The sequence below is a fragment of the Aphelocoma coerulescens genome, chromosome 5 (assembly GCF_041296385.1).
Source record: "Aphelocoma coerulescens isolate FSJ_1873_10779 chromosome 5, UR_Acoe_1.0, whole genome shotgun sequence".
Taxonomy (NCBI): Eukaryota; Metazoa; Chordata; class Aves; order Passeriformes; family Corvidae; genus Aphelocoma; species Aphelocoma coerulescens.
The window spans coordinates 6,464,401-6,490,310 of record NC_091019.1 but is presented as its reverse complement, the minus strand read 5'-3'; the positions used below and the strand labels follow the sequence as shown (position 1 = coordinate 6,490,310).

Genomic DNA, 25,910 nt, shown 5'->3' with positions numbered 1-25,910 from the left:
GTGGTTTGTTTTTTTTTTTACTTTACTACACAGCTAACCTCTCCAAACAAGTAACAAGAATCAATCCCACAGTGAGAGCCTGAAGTTTGCATCAAATTTGGTGAGACGTTTAGAAAAACACAGGACTGGCACCTTTTGAAAGGAAAGATACTATTTACAGTAAATGAGAATTTAGTAAGCTATGCATGAGTAACCAAGCTTTGCTCAAATAATGCAGCCTCTTAGTACAACAAAATACCAGAAAGGAACAAACAATAAAATCCAAGTATGTCCTGTATCAGTACATTCCATGCAGTTCAAGTGCAATTATTGCCTCCTCAATGCACAGTTAGGCTAGTGTTGTTTTGATAGCATTCCTATTGTATGCTTTTCATGGAAAAAATTAATTACTTCTATCTGTCAGGCATCATAAGCCCCATTGCACTAAAATGAGGTTTTGTTTGTTTGTTCCTCTGATGTTTTAATTATTGTAACATGATTACAATAGACTAAAGAACAGCCTAAAGGTACAGATGTAGCTAACATCTAGAATACACTCGTGTATAAATATGTATTAGCACACACACAGCTATGGACGATGCTTCCTTCCATAAACAAGCAACTCACATAATCAAAGCTTAGAACACTTCTGTGGTACCTTCACATTATTAACATCCTCCAAAATTGCTCCTAATCACAACAAAGTGGCTTCCAGGTAATGAATAAACATCACTCATTCTTTTATGGGGGTAAAAAGTTGATGAGGGAAACACAGGAAACTTGTTGAGAGATACTTGTAATCATTAAATGGAAATGTGCAACACAAACTGTGAGGAACAATGACTGATCATACTCTCTCATTTATCCTCATCCTTACACCTCACTATTCACATGCCACTCAAGACAACCTCCACGGTTAAATATCAATCATAGACTCATTTAAGCAGGGAAAGACCTTTAAGATCATCAAGTCCAACTGCTGTCTTAGACAAGCAATACATAGTGAAATAGTAACCTCCAGCTCACAAGCTCTTGCCTTCTACCTATGCAAAAGTGGATTTAGAACTTTGGCGGGGGAGGCAGGGAAATGTTGATCAGCTATTTAAAGAACTCTCAACTCTCCATCTTTTCCACTTCAGAAAGAATCTTGGTACCCAAATATGAATAGACCAATTATCAAAATGGGCAATATTATAAAGTTGCAATTTAAAGATGGAGAGTGTCAAAAAGAAGCAATGCCTCATCTTATTCTGTAAGGAACAGGTTTGATTTCCAAGAGTTATGACCATTGCAAAATCCTGTCCAAAAATACAATACTGTAATGAAAAGATCCACCTACTGCAGTAGAGTTAGACTAGATCCAAAGTTATTTTACTGCTTGTATTATCATTGCTACTAATGTTGGAGTATCATGTGGTATTACACAAGACTGTCATCTATGGAACAGGCTCTTTGGGAAACGAGCAGGAAGAATTGATGTCTACACAAGAGAACCGTGAGAATTCTGGAATTTTGCCTACTGGATGGATGATGAACCAACCTCCATTGACATGTCAGGATTAGTGAAAATAGAGTATTTAAGTTGAAAGCGATGTAATTTCAAACAGAATTCCTCCCCGCCCTGGGGCAGCAATATCAAAGAAGAGTGTCTGATGTTGCTGCACTTAACATTCCTAACTCAGTTTATCCCCTGTAGCTCCAAACAGTTTACCTGATGATACACTCTGTTACTCTACAGGACAAAATACCTCCTACTGCAATATATGTATTTTTCAAGAAATAACAGTGCCAGCTTTTTTGCTACTTGTACTTTGCTACTTTGCTACTTTTTTGCTGCTTATTTTTATTTCAGTATCATCTCTTTAAGTAATATTCTTTTCCAAGACTGAAACCAAGAAATTGTACCAATCAACCAAAATTTTTTTCCCCAAAACATTTTTTTCCAACTAACTCATTTGAAAAGAGAATAGAAAGCTCATGTTCCCTGTGTCCTTAAACCAGAATGAGGGTATAAGGCCCCTGTCCCAACTCTCCAGTCTCAGAAGGAACATTTCAGTCTCCTTTTTCTTTTGAAGGATAGGGTGTTTTCACCTGTAAAAGGAACTCCTACAAATTCAAATGGAGAAAATAATTTACTACAAAATCAGTTGGTTTTCCCTCAAGATTTCTGATTTTCTTGTAGTCTCTAATTTTGGCACTTTCTGGCTGCCTCAGATTTTCTAAGCTTCACCAGTTCTCGGGAATTCTATATGCCTACAGATTTCACAGGGGTCAGAGTAAGGCTGTGAAGAAAATAAGGGAGAATTTACCAGGTTTAGTAATAATATTGAAGGAAGAGTTCTCAAGCCAGTCAGTTCAGAATTAATTAAAAGACAGGAGAAACTAACAGGGAATGATTTATATTCAAAGGGGATTATGGCTAACACTAAAATGTTTACAAAATCAATGGGAACTTAGCACAAAACAGATACAGCTCAGGGGAATACACATTGATTATATTCCTGTGTCCAAGATGCCATCCTCTTTTCCATGTTCCTCATTAATTCATTTCAAGATTTATGTGAATTGCAAAATAGATATAATCAAGCTCCAGTTGTTTATATTGTGTTAAATAAGGAAAAGAAATTCTATTCATCTGAAACTAAAATTCATTTGTTTCCAAATGCTTAATGAGAGAGGATGGTTCAGCTCACCTCCAAATTCATCATCTGCTGCACATTATTGGATATCCAGTAATGCCAATACCTAACCAAGAAACAACTGGCACAACCTGTTAGCTCTCAGACTGAGCTGACAATTTCCTGGTGTACCCAAAACGCAAAGCTAGGTACTCCTGACAACCAAAACAGTGTTTGGCAAAAGCTTTACATCTTCCTAAGATTCAATGTTCTGTAGCCTTTTATATAAAATTAGCACAGTTCTAATTGCTAAAAAGGATGCTGAGGCACTGCAGCTCCAGTGTTGTCAAGCATCAGCTGCCCCACCAGCCACAAGGCAGGTCACGTTTTAGCCAAATCTGATATTGTTGTTTGTACAGAAAAATCTTCAGATGAAAACCACACACAGTGGGAGTGTCAGGCTCTGAACTGATTCTCATAGAAAAAAGCGACTAGAAATTGTGCCTTACATTCTTCCACAAACTGGATTCACTTCAGTTTGCCACTGACCTTTTTACAACAGCACTGATTGAGCTAACTAGACTGAAAGTTGAAAAGCAAATAAAGTCACCAAAGGGGTAATGGGTTAAAAAAACCTCCAGAACAGAGCAGACAGCCTGACCTTCAAAGGTTAATGTCACTTGTGCCCAAGTAAATAGAGGAAATGTTCCATGACCAAAACAGTGGTTCTTAAACAGATATTATATAATTCCAGCTAAAAAAAGTGCTTAACTGAAAAATAACTCACATGCAAGAACCTGGCACCTCCATGAGTGGTGTCTTAAGAGTCTGAACCAGCCCAACTGTTGGTTACAAAAATTCCAATATCTAACAATGATCTTCATCTTCCCACAGGCTTGCCTGGTTTTCCATTTTGTCATTTAAGTGACAATACAAGTTCATGTAAGTACAGCAAAATTCCTCTTGCTTAAGAAAACTCACAGTGGAAAACAATGCCCATATTCTAGCGGTGAGGAAGAGCTTTGTGGAGAAAAATTAATCAGGATCATTCCTACTCCTGGAGGTGCGAATGCATCAGCAACAAACTCAGGCTGCCATGGCATCCTCACATAAGCCAACCAACAATACAGCGCTGACACTGGGAAGCACTGAATCAACTCTGCACAAAACTGTTTTACTGCCTTATGGATGGGGGACTCAAAAGTTAGGAAACAAAACCCTCAGTGATCTTCTCCTGAGGGAACAGAAAAAGTGGGACCAGCAACAGCTACTTCTTGAATACCTGCCACGATGGCAGGTCTTACTTCATGATCTCCTCCCTGGGAAGCAGGAGCACCACTAGGCACTGAGCTCTGGGCTCCAGCACAGGGAAAGCAGAGGGATCATGTGGCCAACCTGCCCCATGCAGGTCTGCTGCCCCAGGAAATCACCTGCTGTGCCTATGCCTAGAGCCAGCCCCAAGGCAGCCAGGGATTTTTCAGTGCAAACTCTTTGCAAGTTGGATGTTCTCTCTTGCAAAACACAGCATGTCTCTGAGCTAACTCCAACTCACATTTGGGTCTGAAGATGTGAAATGTATTCATACAGTCATCTCAGCACTAACAGCTACCAAGACGTACAGACACCTCCTCTGGTGAAAGCTTGAAGGGAAAACATGAGCCATAAGAATTATGGAAACAAAATACTAAAACTGAGACGTAAACAATCCTAAGGAAGATGAGATACAAAAAGGAGTTTGCATTTTTGCATTGCCAATTTTATCCTAATTATTTTCAAGCATTTTCTTAAGCCTGTAAGTGGAGAGAAATTAATTTTCTACAACTAAACACAGTGATCCCTACAGGGACATGTTATATGCCTTATGCATATGAGGCATACACAGCTTCAGCAAGTGAGGTCAGGACAAGATATAAACACAACACAAGATATAAACACAGCAAACATCTTCAAGAGAAGCAATAAAAAATTGGGTTAATATAATGCAATTTATCAGAAAATATCCATAGCAGGAAGGAAAACTAAGATGTCTAATTTAGAAATGAAAATTAAAAATGAAAAGAAAGCGCTAAGGACAGACACTGAAAAATTTTCTAGTGAGCACCCAAAAGGTATTTTGAAATTTACTCTTTAGACATGAAGAACAACTGGAAAAATGAGAAGGTATGTTTTTTGGAAAAAAACCCTGAATACTAAAACTATTGTAAGAGTCAGCAAATCAACAGGAAACCAACATCAATATAAGGATTAGCTTTGTAGATGCTGTACATACATTTGTACTGATTTCAATTATTTAAATCAACGTCTCACTTCAACTTTTTTTATAACTCTTTTTACCAACCTCCAAAAAATAGACGCACACAGAAGCAGATCATTAAACAGAGGTAGATGTATTAGAAAAATACATTTTTGAGAGATTTTTTAGAGGCAGCTACCCACCTAAATGAAATTGATTTGTCTGTCAAAAATCTTACAGACTAAGAGGAATTCTCTTTCTAAAAATTAAATATGTACATGAATATTTTATAGAAAGTCTCCCCTCAGCTGTCAATAACATTTAGAAAATAAAACCGGAAAAAAACCCAACAACTTATTTCTTGCTATGTAAGCAGTTTGATTACTTTTCTACACTTACTTCAGCTGATTTTGTGGTATTATTGTGCTGTTCCTCATAAAGTACCTGCACCCAGTAATCTTCACAATATTCTGGCAAAAGAACAAAGGATGCTGCTAACACTATTATCCCAGCTTCTAGGCAGTAAACCAACCCAGACAAACCTGCACAGATACACACCAGTAAACACACAGATCTTACATACAAGAGGGCCCAGCTTCCTCTTCTTACTAGAACAATGCAAGTGGAAAAAAGGAGCCTTATTTTTAGTTTCAATTCAAACACAGCTCTTCATGCAACACAACAAATAGTATGTTGTTGCTTTGCTTAACTAAATCTATAAATGTGTTTCCATAAATGAATTGCACTAAAAAAGACTGAATTTTTAACTGAATTTTTATTTGAAAATAAAACTTGATACAAATATGTAAAAGAAATATGTCTGTATATATTAAATTTGTTGTCTAAAATTGTCTAAATATATTAAAATTGTTATATACCAGTGTATCCCTGCTACATCTGGATAATGTCAAAAGCTCAATGACTTTTAATAAATTCAGAATAGATTGCACTTAATACAGACATGGCCTGCACCATCAGCATACAACTCAGTTCCAAATTATCTGAACAGAAGCTGTAAGGAGAAATACTGGTCAAGGATGAAAAATATGCATGCTGAAATAGTAAAAAAAGAGTAGAGAGCAAACCATGTAGCAAAGCCTGAGGTTAGCAATAATGCCTTCTCCAATAATGTCTTAACTTCTGTGCTTTGTTTTTCACATGTACATCAACTTCAGATACCCAGAACCAAATCAGTAAGTTCCTTACTAAATCTTGCAGGGGGAAATGTGCCAGTATAAACTAACATTGGTCATGAGTTTAGAGACTCTTGTACTTTTAGAACCAATTCTGTTTACCTTCTACTGGAAACAAAATATATTCACATAAGGGAAAAGACAATAGCTAATATTTACTGGAACAGCCTCCAGCTATGCTATCACCAAGGGCAAAACTATTTGCTATTAAAAATAACTTTTAAAAATATTTTTATAATAAGCCAGATTCCATTTGGTTTTGGTGTTTTGTTTGTTGGGGTTTTATCTATTGAAGGATAAAATCCTAATTTCCTTCAGTAGTTTAAAAAAAAAAAAAATCCATAACATCTGTGGGGGAAAAGGAGTGATTGCTTGGTTAGTTGCCCTTTTGTTAATTTTCTTCTGCAACTAACTTTAGGTGGAGCAAATCCTTTAAGATTAATCATACAACTGGTCAACACAGACTATCTGCTAGATGTCCTTTCCTGGATCTAGCAAAGATGCTGTATTTGTGGCTTATATTACAGACCCTGCACACTGTAAGTCCCCTGGCTCCCCAAAGCCCTCACCTTTCATTTTTACCTTCTCTGTAAAGGTGTCACTCTCCTCATCTGTTACCTCCTCCCAAGACGGGGTGCTGTGGCCTCACAGCCAGGCAAAGTGCCACAGTGTCCCCAGGGTCACTTTGGCTCAGCATCTGCTCAGGAAGCACCAGAGCCTCAGACACACTTGTTGTACCCTAGCAGCTGAAACTGCTTAAAAGCATTTTAAAAAAAATTTCTTTGAGACACCATAGCACTGAGAACAGTTCCCAAGGAGTTTAATGCTATTTTTTCCCAAGATCCCCAACATCTATATACAAACCTGAACAAAGTGATTTTCTACACTCACTTCACTGCATGTTACCTCTGGTCTCTACATTCTCTAGCCTTAGATCAGAGTCCCCCATGTCCTTCATATGGGTTTCTCCAGCAAATCAGGTTTTTTTCTTATGTTCTCACAATTGTGGGGGTGGATGGTGTTCCTTTCAGCCTGTAACAGATCCTGCTGTAGGACAAGTGCATTTGTTTCCCTCTTCTGACCCACCCATGCCAACATTTAGGCAGCCTCAAAACCAGATCTGTTGCTCTGCTATTGCCAGCACAGACTCTGAAGCAGGCAGATGACACCATTTACAACACACAATTTTGCACAGTCAGAATCAAGCCCAGTCCAACATGTTATCTGTAAACTGGCTGTGAGAACTTCCATTTGGAAAAGGGGCTCCATGCCCCCAGATCGTTCTTTAAGAGTAAAAGAGAGACAGATTGAGCATCAAAACCACACACCAAGTTTCTTCAAAGTAGCTGAAAAACTGTTCAGTGCCAGCATCTAAAAGACATTCTCTTTTCCTCATTTCAAGACATTAAACAATGCAAAATAATTGCCCTGTCTGCACACCCAAGAACTGAAAAAGGTAACCACAGAGACTGAACAGCATCTAAAATGTCCCTCCAGTGCTCCAGTGCAGGTCAAGATGACAGAATCAGAAAAAAATTAGGTTGGAAGTTAATTGGAGGTTTTCTATGTTGACTCCCTTTTGGACTTCACAGACCCCCGAGAGAGATGCAACTCTGCCAGATCCTGGGTAACCAAAGTCTGTAGGGCTGCAATGGGAAAACTCCATTCCCCATATATGCATAAACACACACGTGCACACACATTATTAACTATTCCAGTTATGCTCCAGATTTTTAAAAAGAACTTCAGCACCCCAACCCTTAAGTTTTAAGAGCTAAGCACACAATTTTTAGCAACTTGTACTGGTAAGAGGCTTCCATTCAAGTCCAAGCAAAACCTCCTCACTGTATACAAACATTTCTCAGTATTTTTTAAGTCCAGCTCAAACACAAGAAAAATTCTGATCATCACTAGCAGAACAATGCTCTTTTTTTTCTTTCCTTTGTTACCAAATGTTTGATGCAAGCACTTACCTTGTTTAAACCACCAGAATCCAACAAAAAACCCTTTCAAATGTTTCCCTGTTTCATTGATGCCAGCAGGAATGTGACATGAACTATACTGTATCATAATTTGAAAAAAGAATTTTGGAAATATCAGGATCAATACAGGGGCTTAATGAGTAAAGACCAGCAAAAGCTCTTTCTGCTGACAGGATGGACATACACATCCCCATTGATTGTATGGATTTCTCCCTCTTTCACTGCTGGAACATGCTATGGGGACAATTTGCTGTAAGGGTGTAGCAGGATGCTCTGCCTGGAGTGGGGGTGAAACAACTGGAACAGTGCCCTGTTTACAGAGCTGTCTGTGGTGACAGGAGAAGGGATCTCTTGCTGCTTTTGGTGTTGAATAATGCTGAAACCAGCCTGACCCATCAATCCCAAATTCCAGCCTCCTGACAGAGAGGTGAAGATGTGGCAGACCTGGTAAGGTACCTGATAAAGGAACCAACAGTGATACCACTGGTAAGTAAAGATGCTGAGCTGACACAGCTGGCCAGGAGACACATGACTCACGCTGTCCTATAAAAGCCCGATCCCACTGTTTAGCAGCAAGGTCTTCTAACACACCCCTCCCTGGAGTGCATGCAGGGACCCCTCCCTTGAGTGGGGACATCCTGCAGGGTGAGCAAAAGAGATCTGCCCATGGCCATTGGTATGGGTGAGTAACATCAATCTCTACTGAATAATTGCTTTTGCTAACTTTAATATAATTCCTTTGATATTGCTTCAAAAATAGTGCATTATACTGTACTAGTAATCACAGCTGCCTTTACTGTGTAGTAAATAATTCTGATTAACATCTTTTAGTTTAAACACTATCATGATAAATCATTTATTTTTATATAAATTTATCTGGTTTGCCATCCTTAACCCTGTGGAACAGAATCATACTAAGGTACAATTACACCTACAAAATCTTTTAGACTCAAACCTCTGACCAAGTCTGGGGCTAAGCCTCGATCCAGCTGCACCCAGACTCCTCTCTGAGAAGTTTTGAAAGCAAGGGGGTCCTTTCTGCACCTCCTGACTAAAGAGGAGGGTTTCTCTAAAACACTTTGTCTGAAGCTTCCAGTCTGCACACAACAAATGGTCATTACAGTGAAAAAGATAATTACACTGACACAGAAGGAAAATGCAATAGCCTTTTTTCTCCTACTGGTCAGCTTTTAAGTCAGATTCTACTATGATCAGTAGCCAACAACATGGCACTGAGTTTTCATTAATCCATCTATCAAATTATGTCCTGTACAATTTCAGAAGAATGCAACCCTAACATGTAAGAACATTTATTGATTTGGGGACACAAGATCCCAAATCTTCACGTGAACAAAAATCTCAGCAGCCTCAGAGCAGGATTTTCATCGCCATCCTGAAGGGGTGAGGATGTTTTTTTCCTTTAAAATCAATGATTATAATTTGTTCATATGAGAGTTACTAACATAAGAACTGACAGTTGCAAGCCTGAATTCCTTAGGAGCCATAATTATTTATGACACTTTATTACAACAACACCAAAACATATGGTTACCTTATTAGAAATTAGAATTTATTTTCATATAAATCTCAGCATGACGTTACACCAAAAGAACTGAAGTTACTCCAGGGGATGGCAAATAATTCCACTTTCCAGGTTTCTGTAGTTGGAACATGAATTTGAACTAATTAACTTGTAAACATAAAAGCAGCTTTGATAACAGAAATAATCTATCTAGAGCCATATAAGGCACAAACATCACCTTCCAAAAAACTCTTAAATCTTCTTAGGATAAAAATTTTAGTATTTTGCTTGAAATCTTTCTGTCCACTGGCAAAAATATAATCTCTGCCTTGAATTTACCACCATCCAGTGAACTTGAGAGGGAAAGGGTCTGTTTTGGTTTTAATTCAGTCTCCTCCACCAGCAGCTCATAGCACAAGGAATTTGTAGTCTCATTTATTCAAGTCCATATACCCACAAAGGCAGGACACTGACAGACAAGTGCCTACCTTTTGATCATGATATAAAAGATGAATTTGAGTTCATGTGATGGTTAAGGATGTAATTTTAAATAAAAAGTCTCTCTCTATGAAAACAGTACGCAGGAGAAATGTATTATTTGTCTTGTATCACCAAGAAAACCAACTTTCACTGGTAAATAGGATCACATACATTGTAGAAGTTTAAATTTGACACTGTTAGGTAACTGAAATGTTAAAAAGTAGGTTAAGAAGTGTCTTTCAAAGAAAATGTGAACTTTTAAAAAAGCAACTTGGCATCAAATTATGTGTTTATAAAAGGCAGGGGCGGAGGGGCTGTTTGAGGTTTTTGGCATGCAGAGGTGGTTTTGGGTATTGTTTTATAAATCTCCATGAGGACTTTGTCTCAAAGACAACATTAATGGCAGTGTTTCAGTTGGAACAGAGATGATGATTTGACTGTAACACTTTCAAATTCTTCTCCTGCCCTCCCCCTTTTCTATGGTTTCAGCATAGAGAAACAAATCAGTGCATTTACCATCAGTATTTGTCCCAACTCCTTAACTTCATGAAATTACCTGAAGTATGCACAGTTCTGTCTATGTATCTGCATCTTCACACCTATGCAGCACAGAATGGAAGTTTATTACAGCACACTGAACAACATCTGCAGGAAACACACATCTTGTGATGCAGGTTTTCTGAGAGTACAGCAAGCAGGATTATCATTAAAAGCTGACCCAGGAGTCAAGTCAATGGACACCATCCAAAACCACAGTTGTACATCACTGCCACACAGAAGGTTTATATGGTACCACATAATGTTAATGTCACCTCCCAAGCCACAGTGCGGTGAAATTAGAACAGCTGCAGTGAAATCACTACAGAGAAGGAGGGGAAAACTCAACAAAATTCACCTTATTTTATAGAGCAAGAAAAACGCCAGCTGTGAAAACTCAGTGGATTGCCAGCAGACTTCTACTCTGAGGGCCATATGCAGGACTGGGTTTATTCTTTTTCAGTTCAAACGGCTTGAGAAAAGTTCTGCACACTGAACAGTTATTTATGCACAGGATGTGATGAGTCAAAGGATTAAATACTAGAGGTAAGCTTTATAAAGCTCTCTCATCTCCAAAACCGTAACAGAAGCCACACTGTATGATGAAAGATTTTTTTGTTCCACAATGTTTTGCAACAGAAGCAAACTTTTTTTTTCACTAAAGCATTCTGGTAGTTATGTCTTTGAATTTGGAACTAAATCATTAATCTAAAAAGGTTAATTTTTCCTGATTTCTGCAATAATGGGAAAAAAAACCCATCTAAACTTTTTTTTTCATTAAAGCATTCTGAGAGTTATGTCTTTGAATTTGGAAATAAATCATTAATCTAAAAAGGTTAATTTTTCCTGATTTCTGCAATAATGGGGAAAAAATCCATCTTATTTTTCTGTTGTATTTTTTTTGCTAAGTGACTTTCAGGAAATAAACATTTTCTGACCAAGCCTACACTAATGCATCTTCAGAACAGATATTTTCAATATATTTACGTACCTTTCTGTAAAGAATTTCCTGACTACATCTGGAATCAAGTCCAAAGGAAAAAAAACTGAAAGCAATAAAGACTACTGTATGTGTCTGCAACATACTTGCAAATCACAAGGAAATTAAATGTGATCACAAGGAAATCAGCTATTTTTACAATAGCTAGCAACAAAGTCCTGAGATTTCAAGCACACCAGGCAGACATTCTGCCAGGTGCCCATGCTGCATGCTTGGATCTATGCTCAGTGGAAAATGAGCACTCAGTTTTCTCCCTAAGCTTTCATTCGTCTTTATTTCATCTTCCCAAAATCTGCCAAGCCCAGTAAAATTATCATAACTCTTCCTTAGAGCACAAAGTAGGCAGATTTTCTGAATTTGGCTAGCATTTCAGAGCTTATGTGACATTTTTTTGAAATGAGTAATAATTTGTTAAGAACAGATTAAGTAACACGCTCAGAGCACAGAAGGGAAAGAGCGACTGAGTCATGTTCCTTCTGAAAGTCACGTGTGCTTCCAGAGCATTCTATCAAGTTCAAAAATTGAATGAATTTTCACAAATATTGAGGTATTTCATTCATCACTCTTTAAGCTGATGTAGCAGCACTGGGTCAGGTGAGGGTCATGTCATGTAAGAATCATCCTAGAGAACATAATCAGGTATACAGGGAAAAAATACAATCTCATCCTTAAATGAGAATATTCATCTTGTAGGTCCACTTTAATCAATGGATCTTTTCTTATATGACACCTATATATCACAGGCCATTCTCTGGTGACACTGGCTGAGCACATGCTGTGTAACATGACAAGACACCTTGTGGTATGCCACTGTACCACTTTCATGAGATGCTTCTCAGGGGCATAAGTAAGTGGGCAGAAAGGATGGCTAAGGTTAATATTAATTTTCTTGTTCCATGCACTCTTGCCAGTGAGAAGAAGCATGGATTCGTCCTGTGGTATCTATCCCACTTCAGATTTTACCAGTTCTCACAATGGATGGGATCTCAACAGCAATGACATAAAAATCACTTTTGTACCAACATAACTTTGCAGGTAGAAAGGGGCTGCAAATGTTTCAAGCTAAGAAGGTAATAAAGAATGGGGAGCTGAAATGTGGCAGAAAAATATTACCCCTTTCCTCTTCACTATGAAATATATAGCAGAAAATCACCACATGCTTTTCAGAAGAGATGGCCCTTTGCCCGTTAGCATCTAAAAAGTGAGCATCAGCATGCTAGCTAGCAACAAGCCTGGCTTTCAGCTGAGGAGGCTTCATTTTCCTTTCTTTATCATCTCTGGGCTTCAGACTCTCCATGTGCTGACACTTTCCTGTCTCTTAGTTCACAATATGCAGACTGTCCTATTATTTGCAACGTAGCCACAGACTGCAGAGTTTCTCAGCTTTGAAGAAGTACCTAAGTGCGTAAGTAAGTATTTGCATGTCTGCTGCACACATCACATAACACATCTGGGACAATCAGCATAAGGCAGACTCAAATGAACTCCCCATTTTGGTCCTGGTTTTGCCACAAACTGCTGCCCCATGTGGCACTAACACACGTGCAGCTTCCACAGCTCAAGGCAGGTGCCCGTATGTCACATCCCGAGATGCCAGAGCGGCAAGTGTGCACACACTGCTGCAATGGGGATGTTTGAGTCCCACAGCCCTTGGATTTGGCTAGCTTACTTGCATGGCTCCCAGGATTTATCTGTGAATATGTGACAAGGGGACACCGGTTCAACACCTGTGTCTAAGTATCCACAGCTGTAGGTAAACCTCAGACCACATGATTAATAAAAATCTCTTTTCAAAAGACAAATGCTGTAATTATGTCTTACATACACAAGACAAGCAGCCAAATATCAGAAAAAAACCAACTTTTCTGTTTTTAAGTAAAATACTTTGTTTTTATAGAACACAGAGGAATCTCCAGTTATCTCCTTCATTTTTTACAAGCTTCATTTACTTGTTTCCTTTCAGAAACTGTCTTCCCTGAATACATCTCTGTTCTTTCAAAAATGGAATGCATATAAGTGGTTATCTTATATGTACATCTTGACTTAAGAAGCTTCTAAGTACTTGAAAAGCAGTTGCTGAGAATGAATAGTAAAAGACTCTCAGTTTTTTATTATTTATTTTACAAATTTGTTGATGCCAATTCTCCAATAAAAGTTAGAATCTTTTTAATTATTTTTCCACTGTACTGTCAATGTGAATATGCAAAGTTAAAAAAAGAGACAAATACTTATCAAAAAGCAGAGCAGACTCAAACACAATGCTTCAGAGATCTTACAAAATGAAAATGACACCAAACTCCAGCATGATAGAAGAGTGTGAATAAGAGCAAGCAGAAAAAAACAGTAAAATCATAGGTAAGGTAAAATAATACTATACATCACAATTCACATGCACAACTACTTCAAGCACACTGGAAGAGATGAGCAATTTGGAAAGCTCCAAGTTAATGATCTGGAGCACGCTAAACTAAGGTGCCACCAGCACATACCATGAGTTTGAAATAATTTAACCTTCCATTTCAAAGGAAACAGTAATCTTACATGTCTTAAGTTCAAAGGCTTGACAAAGACAAATTCAGAACTACAGCTAAGCATGAGATCTTCCTTGTTTCCACAGGTGTTTTGAGTATTTAATTCTTACACACAGAAATTCAGAACAGTAAAAGATAAAATCCACCCCTATACTATATCAACCTTCTGCTGAACTGTACCTTCAGATACAGGCCTTTCTCCTCATTTGTGTAAATCACAGCTCCACCATGCATTTGAGACTATTGTACAGCCAACTATGAAATTATTCTATTTAGCAGATTAAACACGTAGATGAGAGGAATGAGGTTAGAGAGGCATAAAAAGAAACTTTGCAGAAAGCTGCTCTGAGGAGTGAAAGGAAGCTCTTCACAGGGCTGAGTCACCTCTTGGCTAATCAATTTGTCAGTCTGTAGCTCCCCTTCCTCAAGGGCCTCTATTCTGTGTTACCTTCAGAGAATGACACTCCATCTAGCAAATTTGTAATTTCTTAAAATGCAGAAAGCAACACTCTCATCCATCCCAAGGTCTCAGGCAGCAAAAGCAGCTGTTTGTTCTGTTGCCTCATGTTTCACACACATACATGGAAATCAGGGATTTAATTCGCCCTTCCAAAAATTTATGCAACATAGACCCACGTATGTTGCAATTCCTGTTAATTTCTTTTAAAAAGCTCTTTTTTTCACCATCACTACCACTAATGTACTGCCAATATCTCCAAAATTGCTTGGGTCAAGATGTTTAAATTTTTTCCACAGAAGAAAAAAGGGATAGTCTTTGTCTAGGTAAATAAAAACACCAAGCACTGTCATTATTTAAAACAGCAGAAAAACCCCGAACAACTAATACTGGATTATATATCACAGCTGATAAACAGCCTGTCTTCTGATGTATGACAAGTCTTTGTAGTACCTATAAAGCAGTTTTCTCACAGGTTTTTGTACAAAAAAGTTGCTCTCTATACACAATATATCTGCTGCCTACCTTTAGGAACACATGTGGGAACTGTTTTCCCAGGCACTGAAAGTGAATATAAAGTTCCATTCAAATTTTTGTTTGTAGAGAAAAGACTAAATACCGTAAGACTTAAAGCTGCACTTTACTGAGCACATTTATAAACTGCTATTTCAAGCCATCCTGTTCACTTGCATATACTAAAAAGCCTTTTTATGAATGCAGGATCATTTAAGCACCTTCCACACATGTCTTTTTTTATTCTTTCATCCTCAGCCCTCAGTATTCCAACTCTAATCCTGTATTTTAACAGCTTGTCAAAAATGCCATCCCCTTCCATCACCAGCACTATTGGGAAAACAATCTAGGGAAATATTTTTTACAGAGCAGTTCAAAAACTTCCTATGATGGTCAAAAGATTAAATATTGCAGCCTGACATACAAGGGTATTAAAAAAAAAAAAACAACCCACAATCCAAAGGCAGGAAGGAATGTGGTATATATTGAATCATCAATTTACTTTTTAAGAAGTACATCACAGCTCTGAATAACAAGCTCTAGAAAACAGAGAAACAAAAAGGAGAATAATACCCCACTGCATTCATTCCTGTGATGGCAGAACACATGAACAGAACTACCTCAGCTACAATCTTCTCAGAAATAGGTCTCCTACGTATCATAGGAAAACCATTTCAGTAAAGTACCTGTCCCACAGAAGTACTTCAGGAAGGACTGCAGGTCATCATTTTTACATCCGAGCCTCTGTACTCCTTCACACTTACCGTTCTCACAAATGCCTGCAGAATTTCCACTTCCTAAATTAATGCATCTTATAACATCACTGTTCTCTAAAAAGCATTTTAGAAGGCAGGTGCTACTGCCTGAAAAACAGTGTTTTAAAAATTGTCCTGACAGCGTGACCGTGGTGTGCAAAGACACAACTGCAGCAATGAAATATGCCTACAGACAGGGTGGCCTAGCACCACTTGTAATCTTCAATCCACATTTATGAACAAAAAGGGTCCCTGTGATATTCACCACCATGAAACTGAACTTTGCAATGAAATTCATTCACCTACCATTTATTTCATATTATGTTTTTGAGTAAGGTGTTCAGGGAACGGGTCTTTGAATATTTTGTTTACCTTCACAATATGCAGAGTCCCCTTGGACAGAGAGATAACCATTCTTGCATTCACAAGTAGCTTTTGTGTTCCAGTTTTTGCACTCTGAATTTTCACCACACCTGTGTCCCTCTGCACAGAAGTTATGGCCTAAAATACAAGAAACATACAATAGAGTTTTAAAACATGTTTAGTTCAGATATTCAGATATTTGCATTCACTGTATCACTCAAAAACTTCGGCATTTCACATTCCAAATTCTCTCCTTAAACCTCATTGGTGCACACAGGCTTTTTGGATTTCTCCATCAATTCATTCTCAGAAAAAACATTTTCTTCAAAAAGATATTTGTATGACTAGTATTATTCAGAAGAAAAGAAACTCCAAAGCAGGAAGCAACAACAATTCATTAGTGTTCTACTGAACCCACGTAGCATTAAGTCTCTGACTGTCAGGAAGTGCAATGCTAACTTACATCACAAGGACAATGAAGTGTAACATCAAAAAAAAAAAAAAAAATCCCTCAAAATTCTCTTATTATGCATAAGCACATCTGCTTTTAGTAGACCAAAATGAGACACTGCACAAAACTGAACCGGTAGTCAAAGCAACCTCATACACTGCCTTGTAATTCTGTCATCCAAAACCAGCTTGATTGGTTTCTACAGTTTATAATTATTCTATGCATCATGTTCTATCACGAAGAATTTTTATTAATGTCTCCTTTTCCCTTCGCACAAATTCTCAGCAGTTTTTTTGTGAACAGAGTCTTCTATTCCATAGAGTCATTTCTAAAAACAGGATGAACTTTCCCACTTCCTTCTGTAAAGGTACAAGTGCCTGAAGTTCTTTCTTTCTGATTTTCAATATTTCTCAGAGACATGTCAACATCTTTCTATGCTTAAGTCTAAAGCGAAAGTAACTGTAACTTCATCTCTTAAAGGTACTCCACTGGAAGTTAAGAAATAACTTACAGAATCTGACAACAGAATTTTTTTCCTCCCTCCACTGGTGTATGTTTTATGGATTTTCCCTATTAGTATCCAAGAGTCAATTTCTATTTGCCTGAGATATATAAGCAGTCATTTTGGTAATTCCTATTTTGTCTCCATTTTCTGTCCTGGAAGGAGGAAAAGCAGAAACCCAGGCATACCATCATCTATTGGTATTACAACTTGTGCTTATCTGAATACAAGAAGAGTTTCTGCCAGTTCTGCATGGTCATGAAGAAGCAAACTAAAAGTTTTAGTTCATTGATCATAAACTTCCTAACATCCCCTAAAAACAGCTAAGATAAACACGACCCGGACTTTGAACATCTAAATGCCAGATCCAGGTCTCTGTTCATACCCCTTGCTTTGATGTGCTATTTTAATTTGTTTTTACATACACACTTTAGTTGTCTACTAATTTAACACTCGGGTTGTCTTGGTTTAGTGCACTCCAGATTTATGCATCTGATCATCTAACGTTCAGTTCTGAGGTAATTTTTTTCAAATGTTAACACCTGTTAGCAAGAAGGACACTCGCAGTGTCAACATCCAGTTTTACACTTCAAGTTAATTTTATTACCAGGCAAGGTATGTTCCTTGTGCTCAGTTGGCTCCTTCTTTCATTGTAATCCAGCTTGGGAGAAAGAACCAATTCCCTTAATGAAAATTTCAGTTATCCCTTCTAGTCTTTACTCATTTCACAGTCTGATAAAAACAACTCAGGTATTCCAGATTCAGCCTTGTCAAGCCCAGGTACCTTTTAGACTGGTAAAACAGGGTGCCAATACACTGCCTTTAGCCATTTATGCAATCACAATATTTGACTTCTCATTTTTGCCTTTACAACTATCATTGAAACTGAACACTGGAACCCATCTCCTCAAACTTATCCATCCAGCATCTAATTTATGCTCCCCACGCAGGATTTCTATTCTACCGGCATTCTAGATAACATCCAAGAGACAACAAGTTTTATAATATTTTCTTTGTCACTGTTTCCCCTAAGACTATGACATCCTAGTCTGTTTCCTGCTTCTTTAGAATAATAATTCTCCTTTGAGCTCACACAGAGTATGAGCTTGATTTGATCTGATTATTATTGGGTCAGAACTTCTGTAACAGATCAGTGTATTAAGCCAGGCAAGTTTGAAAATATCACATGGATTATTACTCTGTCTCAGGGTATTTTGTTTATATTTATTTCTATTTCCCTCTCATCCAAACCTATTAAAAATATTTCATCTTTCTCAGCATGTTTTAGTTACAAGAGTGCTGGTACAACTTTCTGCACCAAAATTCTATGTTTCTAGGCTCTTTTTATCCCAGTGAGTCAATGTTTTATCTTATGATCAGCTCATGGCAAATTTAAGACCTACAATTAGCCAAATCGATGGCCTCTCAGAGTTAACTGTCATCACAAGTCCCAAGTCCCAGATCAACCACTCTTCTCTAACAGCACTTTTTCCCAAATACAAGCCAATGATTAATTTTCAATATCACATCACAGCCCTGTGAATCCTTCATTGTTTATTTGCTACCTCTGAAATTCATCAGTAAATATGATGAATACCCTAGCTATCCATTTTTTGCCACTAGAGCTGTCACCTGTTTTATAAAAATTCTCTGGAAAAACCTGCATTGCTTTAGTTCCCTTTATCAACTCAAATGCGAACAGCCTCCATTCGGAATCAGGTTGCCAAGCTTGAAGGCTATTAAAAGAGCATGAAATTAAAAAATTTTAATAATTATTTTAATATATTTTATTTAAATAATAGTTTTAATATTTTAATAATTAATTTTAATATTTGATTTTTTAAATTAAATTTTTAAAGTAACACTCCAGTTCTGTAACTTGAGAAAATAAAGGCTCTAAAGGACATTCCATGTTTCTCCTGTTATTAGGAATGCACAATCACAGAACATCTACTACATCTCTAGATTGCCTTGGCATTTATTATTATAAAAGACCTGTGAAACACTGTTTCCTATCTGTTAAAATTGCTGTCTAGAAGTGACTCCACTTTACTTTCCCATAGCATTTCAGCAAACTTGTCCAATACCTCTGTAAGTGGATAGTGGAAGCCATTCCCTTTAAGAGCACGCATGGTGCTACAACACTTTATGTTACCAAGCTTTTACAAAACAACTGTAATTTAAGGTTAAACACCAGGAAAAAAAAAGTGCTTGATAGAACAGAAGAGCAGGGGTTCACCGTGCCTCTGTCAGAAAAAGCACACCACTGCTTGGATCAGATGTTTCTCAAAGTACTTTTTTTTTGTTTGTTTGTTTGCAGCAAAAATGCAAAATTAGCAGTTCAAAAGAGCGAAAAAATGTGTATCAAGAAAGTGTGGTTCTTGGATTTCTTAGACATTGGTCTCCATTCTCCCCAGCTGGAGCTTTGGAGCTAAATATCTGATTTTTATTAATTCTTTGGTGTGAAATGGATCATAGGATTCCTTAAAGATACCTACAGAGATGCCAAAACCACCCACTGATACTGCAATGGGATCTCTACATTTCAGATGGGTGGGAGATAGCAGAGGGCATGCATCCCCATTGTCCAGCCAAAATAACAATTCATTCAGAATATTCAGCAGTCTTATCTGAGACAGCTCAGCTCCCCTCTAAATATAAGAAATGGCTTAAAATGGAATCATCACATCTCAGCAAGCAGGCAATTGGAGAGTATTTAACAAAACCACAGAAAATCTTAAACAGTTCTGATAACCTTAACTAATTTCAGGCCAGCACAGATGAAAAGTAAAGTATGAATTAAAATAACAGATGAATGCATTCAGAACAGATGCCAGGAACCATTTTCCCTGCACCACACAATCACAAACGTGCACAACAGCCCTTCAAAGTCATCCAAAACACAATTAGATACTACCAGGGGAATTAAATATTGAAGAGTGTGTTTAGATTCTTGATGGGCCTGATGACCTCTGTTCATTCCCCAAACATTTCTGATAACATTACTCTCTTCCTTTATCAAGGCTGCTGAAATGTTTGCTCCATGTTTTTCTTAAGAAATACAGGTTTCCTTCTACTCCTTCATTCTGACTACAGAATGACCATTATTAAATGTACTAAAACAATTAGGAAAAGTACAGACACATGCTAGCAGCCATAAAACTATCACTTCTGCAGCATCAGGAACTGCACAACTGGATAGGCCTTGGTGGCCCCAAGTCAAATATCTCAATTAAAAATTTATTCCATTTTGGGACACCTGAACATTACTTTTATTTTTCCAAGCAACATCTTCCAAGCTGTGGTTACCAGAATCTACTTCTGCAGAGCACCATGCTAAGCTGTTCTGTGCTATCATCCGGTTTTTTACATACCTAACATATTTGGTAATTTGGCTTAATTATTGATTGTAAAATGCAAGAACTCATTCAAGACTACAGCTGCAATCAATACATTTTAGATCCTTATCTCTTCTCACTTTTTTTACGGCCAACACTAATGCTCCTCTCCTTGTTTCTGAGGATTTCCTTGTAACTTCTGTACTGTTTTCTATACTTCTTACAAAAGCCTTAGCTGTTCACATCAAAAACTGTAAAACCCCTGTTCTCTTGCTGTTCAAGAAGATGTCCTTCATTTCACTGTCTCACATTTACAGATTTCTTAAAAAAAACCAAAAACTGTCATAATGCTTCTGTTAAAATGCACCAGCAACGTTCAAAAGTCCAAGGTAGTTTCAACCTCAAAATCTTTTCTACTGTTAGGGTTTAACCCCACAGTTACAATATAAGTATGTAAGGTAAATATGAGGGAGAAGTCATAGAAGAGTCTTAAAATTTGCATTACCAATTATGCCTTTCAGTTTTTAAGGAGTCATGTGCAAAGCAGCACTTTGAGCAGCAGCTTTTACACCTTCAGAGACTGTGGTCCCAGATCTCAGTGGTCTGACATAAAACAGCAACTTCTTACATTCTTTCAAGCTGCTCTATGAATGCAGAGCTTATTACACAGTGCTTATCTGCGTGCAATAGAATAATGGTAACTACATAGACTAACAAGCTTAAAAAGATTTCTTCTTTTTTCAGATAGAAAGCTCTTCTAAATCCTAAGTAATGCTACAACTATGTTTAGAAATAAACTAATTCATATTTATCAACTGCCATTAAATCTTAATAAAACTAAAAGCTTGAAATAACTCCAACCTTACAGCAATAAATGGGAAAAATTCAATTTCTGAAGAGTCAAATCTGAGTTTCACAGCCGGGCGGGAAGAGATGAGAAACATGCACAACTGAGGAGCCTCCTCACCCTCTAACTGAACAACTACAAACCTCCCCAAAACAAAACAAAGCAAAGTAGCACAAAGAAGGGAGGCAGAAGCCCCATTTTTAGATTTAAATGCTGCTCCCTGCAGCATGTATGCTTCACCTCATCAATAAGTCTCCCTTTCCTCCTAATGCATGTCAGCAGTCAATCTAAATCCATCAGTCCCACCATACTGCAGAACAGCAAATAATTATTTTCTCTAGAAACAAAACCACTCTCACTACTTCATTATTTCATCACACTCTTTAAGAGGAGCACATCTGAAGTTGCTAAGGCTGTTAATGCTATTTTTACATATTTAAAATTGTGAGCACAACAACATAAAAATTCTCTCATGAAATTTTATTTGAATCACTCATGCAAAAGAGAAAAAAAATCCCCTCTTTCAAAATTATACACTGTCTTTGGCAAGGAGAAAAACAGCTAAAGGGAACAATAAAACACTCTCAGGACACTATTTTTTGTATTAGATTTGTCCCTGGGCCATAAAAAATGTAGCAGGCATGCTGTAAGAAAAATGGGTGATTCTCAGAAGTAGTAAAACATGTCTTTTGTGACACAATGATTCTTTGTGAAACTTGAAAATTAACTAAATTTTCTGTAAGCCTAAAAGACAGTTTAATAACACCACATTGTCCTGCTGGAAAGTATAAAGCAGCCATACAGTTTAAGCGGACATTCATATTAAAGCACACAGATGAAAGGAAAAACTGGGTATACTCTACATAACAGCCAAGGATAGTTCCCATATACAGATGTGGAGAGGCCCATTTATGCATTCAGTACTTCAAATCACAAAAATAAGCTGTTATTTTAAAGCAGAGCTCTTCCATACTACTCTCACCTTGCTATACACCTCACACAATCATCTCCCTGAAATCTAGAAATTGCCTCTTAGCAATATACTATTACCTTTTGCTGCACTATAAACTCATGTAGCAAACATAAACAAGACCAGGCATTATTTGCTGTCTTTATTTTTCCTACCATTTACAAACAATAATGACTATCTAGGAAGCCCACCAGCTCTGTACATAACAGTATTCAACTCTGTTCTTTGCTGGCTCAGTTTCCATCTCCATAAACACCACAGATTTACGTTTTACCCTGCATAACCTATGGCACTTAGCTACTATTGCAGTAAGTACCACAGAGATCGCTGAGGAGGGTACAGTCTCATACCACAGCACCGTGAAGATTTTGTGCTTCTCTGTGGGCTTTTTTTTTACTTCTGTTGATCCCTTCGTATTTATCCTTTCATTAAATGGAAATTCCTTTGCTGCAGCTAGAAAAGCACAAGATGCAAACCTGTCACCCTTGCCCAATTCAGCAAATATATTCTATAACTCTACAGAACGTGAAATTCAGTAGAAGTCTTCTGTTCCCACAACTACAAATACTATAGACAACACAAACTGATAAAAGCCCAGAACCTACCAGTCACTAACATGCACTGATAAACTTAACACAGAAATAATGTTCTCATTTAACATTGCTAGTAAATGCTTACTAAATATTCTGCTGAGTAACTTAAGGCTTAGCTAAGGGCTAATGCAATGAATTATCTGCATCATCATATATACGATGTGAAATTTGCATATAATGTGCACATGATCCATGTGCCCTTCCAACAAATAATTCTGCTTATTCAGGACAGCAATTATTACACTATGTCTTCCTAACTACTTTGGCTTGGACAAAAAAAAGCTGAATATAGTCTCTGAAAGAAGTCACTTCTGCAAACAAGAGAAGCAGCCTATCCTTTCCCAGTAAAGGATATGCTGGCACATGACAGGATCAGAAACTGTGGCCTGCATGCCATATCAGAGAGCACCTGTTTGCTTGAAAAAACCCATAGCAAATATCAAATTCTTAATAAATATCCATTTTTAACAACAGCACATGATAAAATTATATACTACTACTTTGGGTTGCATGCAACTGAAGCAAAAGTGTCAAGCAGCATATATTCTACTTCAAGATATAAAAAGCAACTTAGGAGTGCTAAATTGAATTTATGCCTTTGTAAAGTTGACAAAATTAATCATATCTTTAGGCGTCATTTTCAAAAGAATTTTAAAAAGCAATGATGAAATACAAAAGGAGGTGGTATTGTTTTAGCAGTCCAGTAAAGGAGAACTGAAGTGGAAGTTTAATGTATCAAACTGAAAGCATCATGTACCAGAACTCCGAGGAAGGAAAAATACAATTCCTTCCCTTGCTTCTAGAGACCATCACATAAATATAAATATTCATCTTATAAATAATGAAGCCAGTTTGAGGATGAATATCTAAAAAGACTACCTATCACTAACAATAATATGGAAGTGAATAATTACGGAACTTATCTTCCATCAACTTTGAAGCTTTCGTATTTCTAATCCTTTTAAGTAATGAATTTTTTTTTCAGTACTGCACTACATCAAACTGGGCCATCTGTTAAGAAGTATCATTAAGACATCCAGCCCTCTGAGGGACAGAGAAGCAACATTTACCGCTTGCTTAAATAGTTGCAGATGTTTCTAGAAACTGCTAAAAACATTAATGTGTCTATTCTTAGACCATGACCCAATAGGCAGTCTCGAACGTGCTGGTCCCTGCAACCACATGCATGTGTTTTCAAGTTCAAGGCCTAAGTAAATATTTAACCATGCATATTTACTAATTAATATTTACTGGCAGAGGGAGAGATTCAGAGCCCCTTCATCACCATCTGCAATGGCACTGGAGGAATTTATATGCAGGCAAGACAAATATTCCAGCAGACCTCAATAACCATCTAAGCCTGCAAATGTCTGATGCTCATTTGGCACACCTCTTGCTTGAAATTCTGAGGTGCATCACTAAAGGCAGATGAGATGTGAGTCCTGAGACACCAGGCTCCCCTTAAGCTCAGCTGAGACCCAGCGCCAAGGGACAGATAAAGAACAGATATACAATACATAGGGAATGATTACTCACTCAGCAATTCACTGATCAGAACACGTTTTAAGAAGAAAGCTTGTTCAAGTTTCTTAACCTTGTGATACCTGCACATTTCTCATTTAAGAGGATTTCCTCAACTAAGATTTTAGTTATGGCCTGCTCAGTCTGGTCCAGCCTACATCCAGAACTCACGGGGCTGAAACGAAACAAGCAAGAGGAACCTCCATCCCAACATCCCATTGGAAGGAGGAAAAATGGGGTTCTGGGCTCCAGGGTTAATTTTTTCATTTTTGTTTTGCATTGGTATTATTTTACTGTCCATCTTAATTCATAAATTAGTCCTCAGAGTGCTCAAATCTAAATCAACCTCCTAATATCCATCAAACTAGAATTTTAACGTTATTTTTGCAATTCTAAAATAGAGACCTTAAAAACACATTTTCAAAACCCTGCAGTTGCAACAAAATATATTCCTTTTTCAAATATAGCATCCTTTTAATAGGAATTTTTAGGAGATATTGGTCCCTTTCTCCCCCAGCTCTTCCTTTTCTCCCTCCTCCTCTCTAATTCAGAGCAATTACAGCTTTGTATCTGGTAAGTCTTCTAACCAAAGGAGTATCACAGACTGGTTTTAGAATCAGGCTTACAGAGGTACTTAGTATTACAAAGGAATTGTTCCTTTCAATCCCCTCTTGAACCAACAACTTATATTCCTTACAAGCTGGCTTACCTCTACAAACACTGCAACACTGGTTCTCTGGAAGAACGTGATCTTTTTCTGAGCAGTTCAGTGGTGGACAAGTCTCCGCTACTTTTACTAAAACTCCATTCTGAAAATAAACAACATTTTTTTAAAAATTACATTGGTGAAAACACATGCAGTGGCAAGGATCACATACTTTTCCATCTACAGCACTAGTAATCTCCAGTGGAAACACTGGTAAACTAGAAGAAGCAAGTTAAATTCATTTGTTCCACCATAATGTCAAATCTAGAATAATCTACTGTGCTTTTCTCTGCTCAGCATCAAAATAAAATGATTATAAGGCACTTCAGCTCAAAATTCTATTCTAGTTTTACCAAATATGTAGTCTCAAAGTATAGTTGTCTTCTTTCTGAGTATTTGAAGGAATTAAAGAATTTCATTCCAAGTTAAAGACAACCTTCCTGCTTTCTGCAAGTCTGAGCTTTATTCCTCTTATTTCACAGTCTACATACTTCGCTGACAAGTTATTCAATGCCAATATACACAGCAAGACCAGTATTTTCAAGTGTTGTGTTGTTCTGTCGTGTCCAATTACAAGAGTCTGTTGTTTAGAATTACTGATCACTTTATTTCCAAAATTAGGTCCTTCAAAGAAGAAAGCTCATCTTGAGATACCCCTACAGAAACTGCTGTGTAAAACCAAGCTAAAGACATTTCTGTGATTTTGATTTCTAGATTTAGAATAAGACTGTGATAGGAGGTCTAGAAGCTGGTAGAAATTTTCTATAATCCTAGACATAGAGTGTTCATGGGGAGATTTTTGCACCAAATTTTAATCCA

General features: G+C 37.4%; 1 protein-coding gene across 4 annotated transcripts in view; it reads right to left on the bottom strand.

Moving 5' to 3' along the window:
- Positions 1 to 25,910, bottom strand: part of NELL1 (neural EGFL like 1) — a 298,289-nt gene that overhangs the window by 184,814 nt on the left and 87,565 nt on the right. For all 4 annotated transcript variants that reach the window (XM_069016456.1, XM_069016458.1, XM_069016457.1 and 1 more), the window contains exons 11-12: positions 25,095 to 25,194; positions 16,173 to 16,301 (exon numbers count right to left, since the gene is read on the bottom strand). In XM_069016456.1, coding sequence (XP_068872557.1) covers positions 16,173 to 16,301; positions 25,095 to 25,194 — 229 coding nt within the window. The remainder of the gene's footprint in view (positions 1 to 16,172; positions 16,302 to 25,094; positions 25,195 to 25,910) is intronic.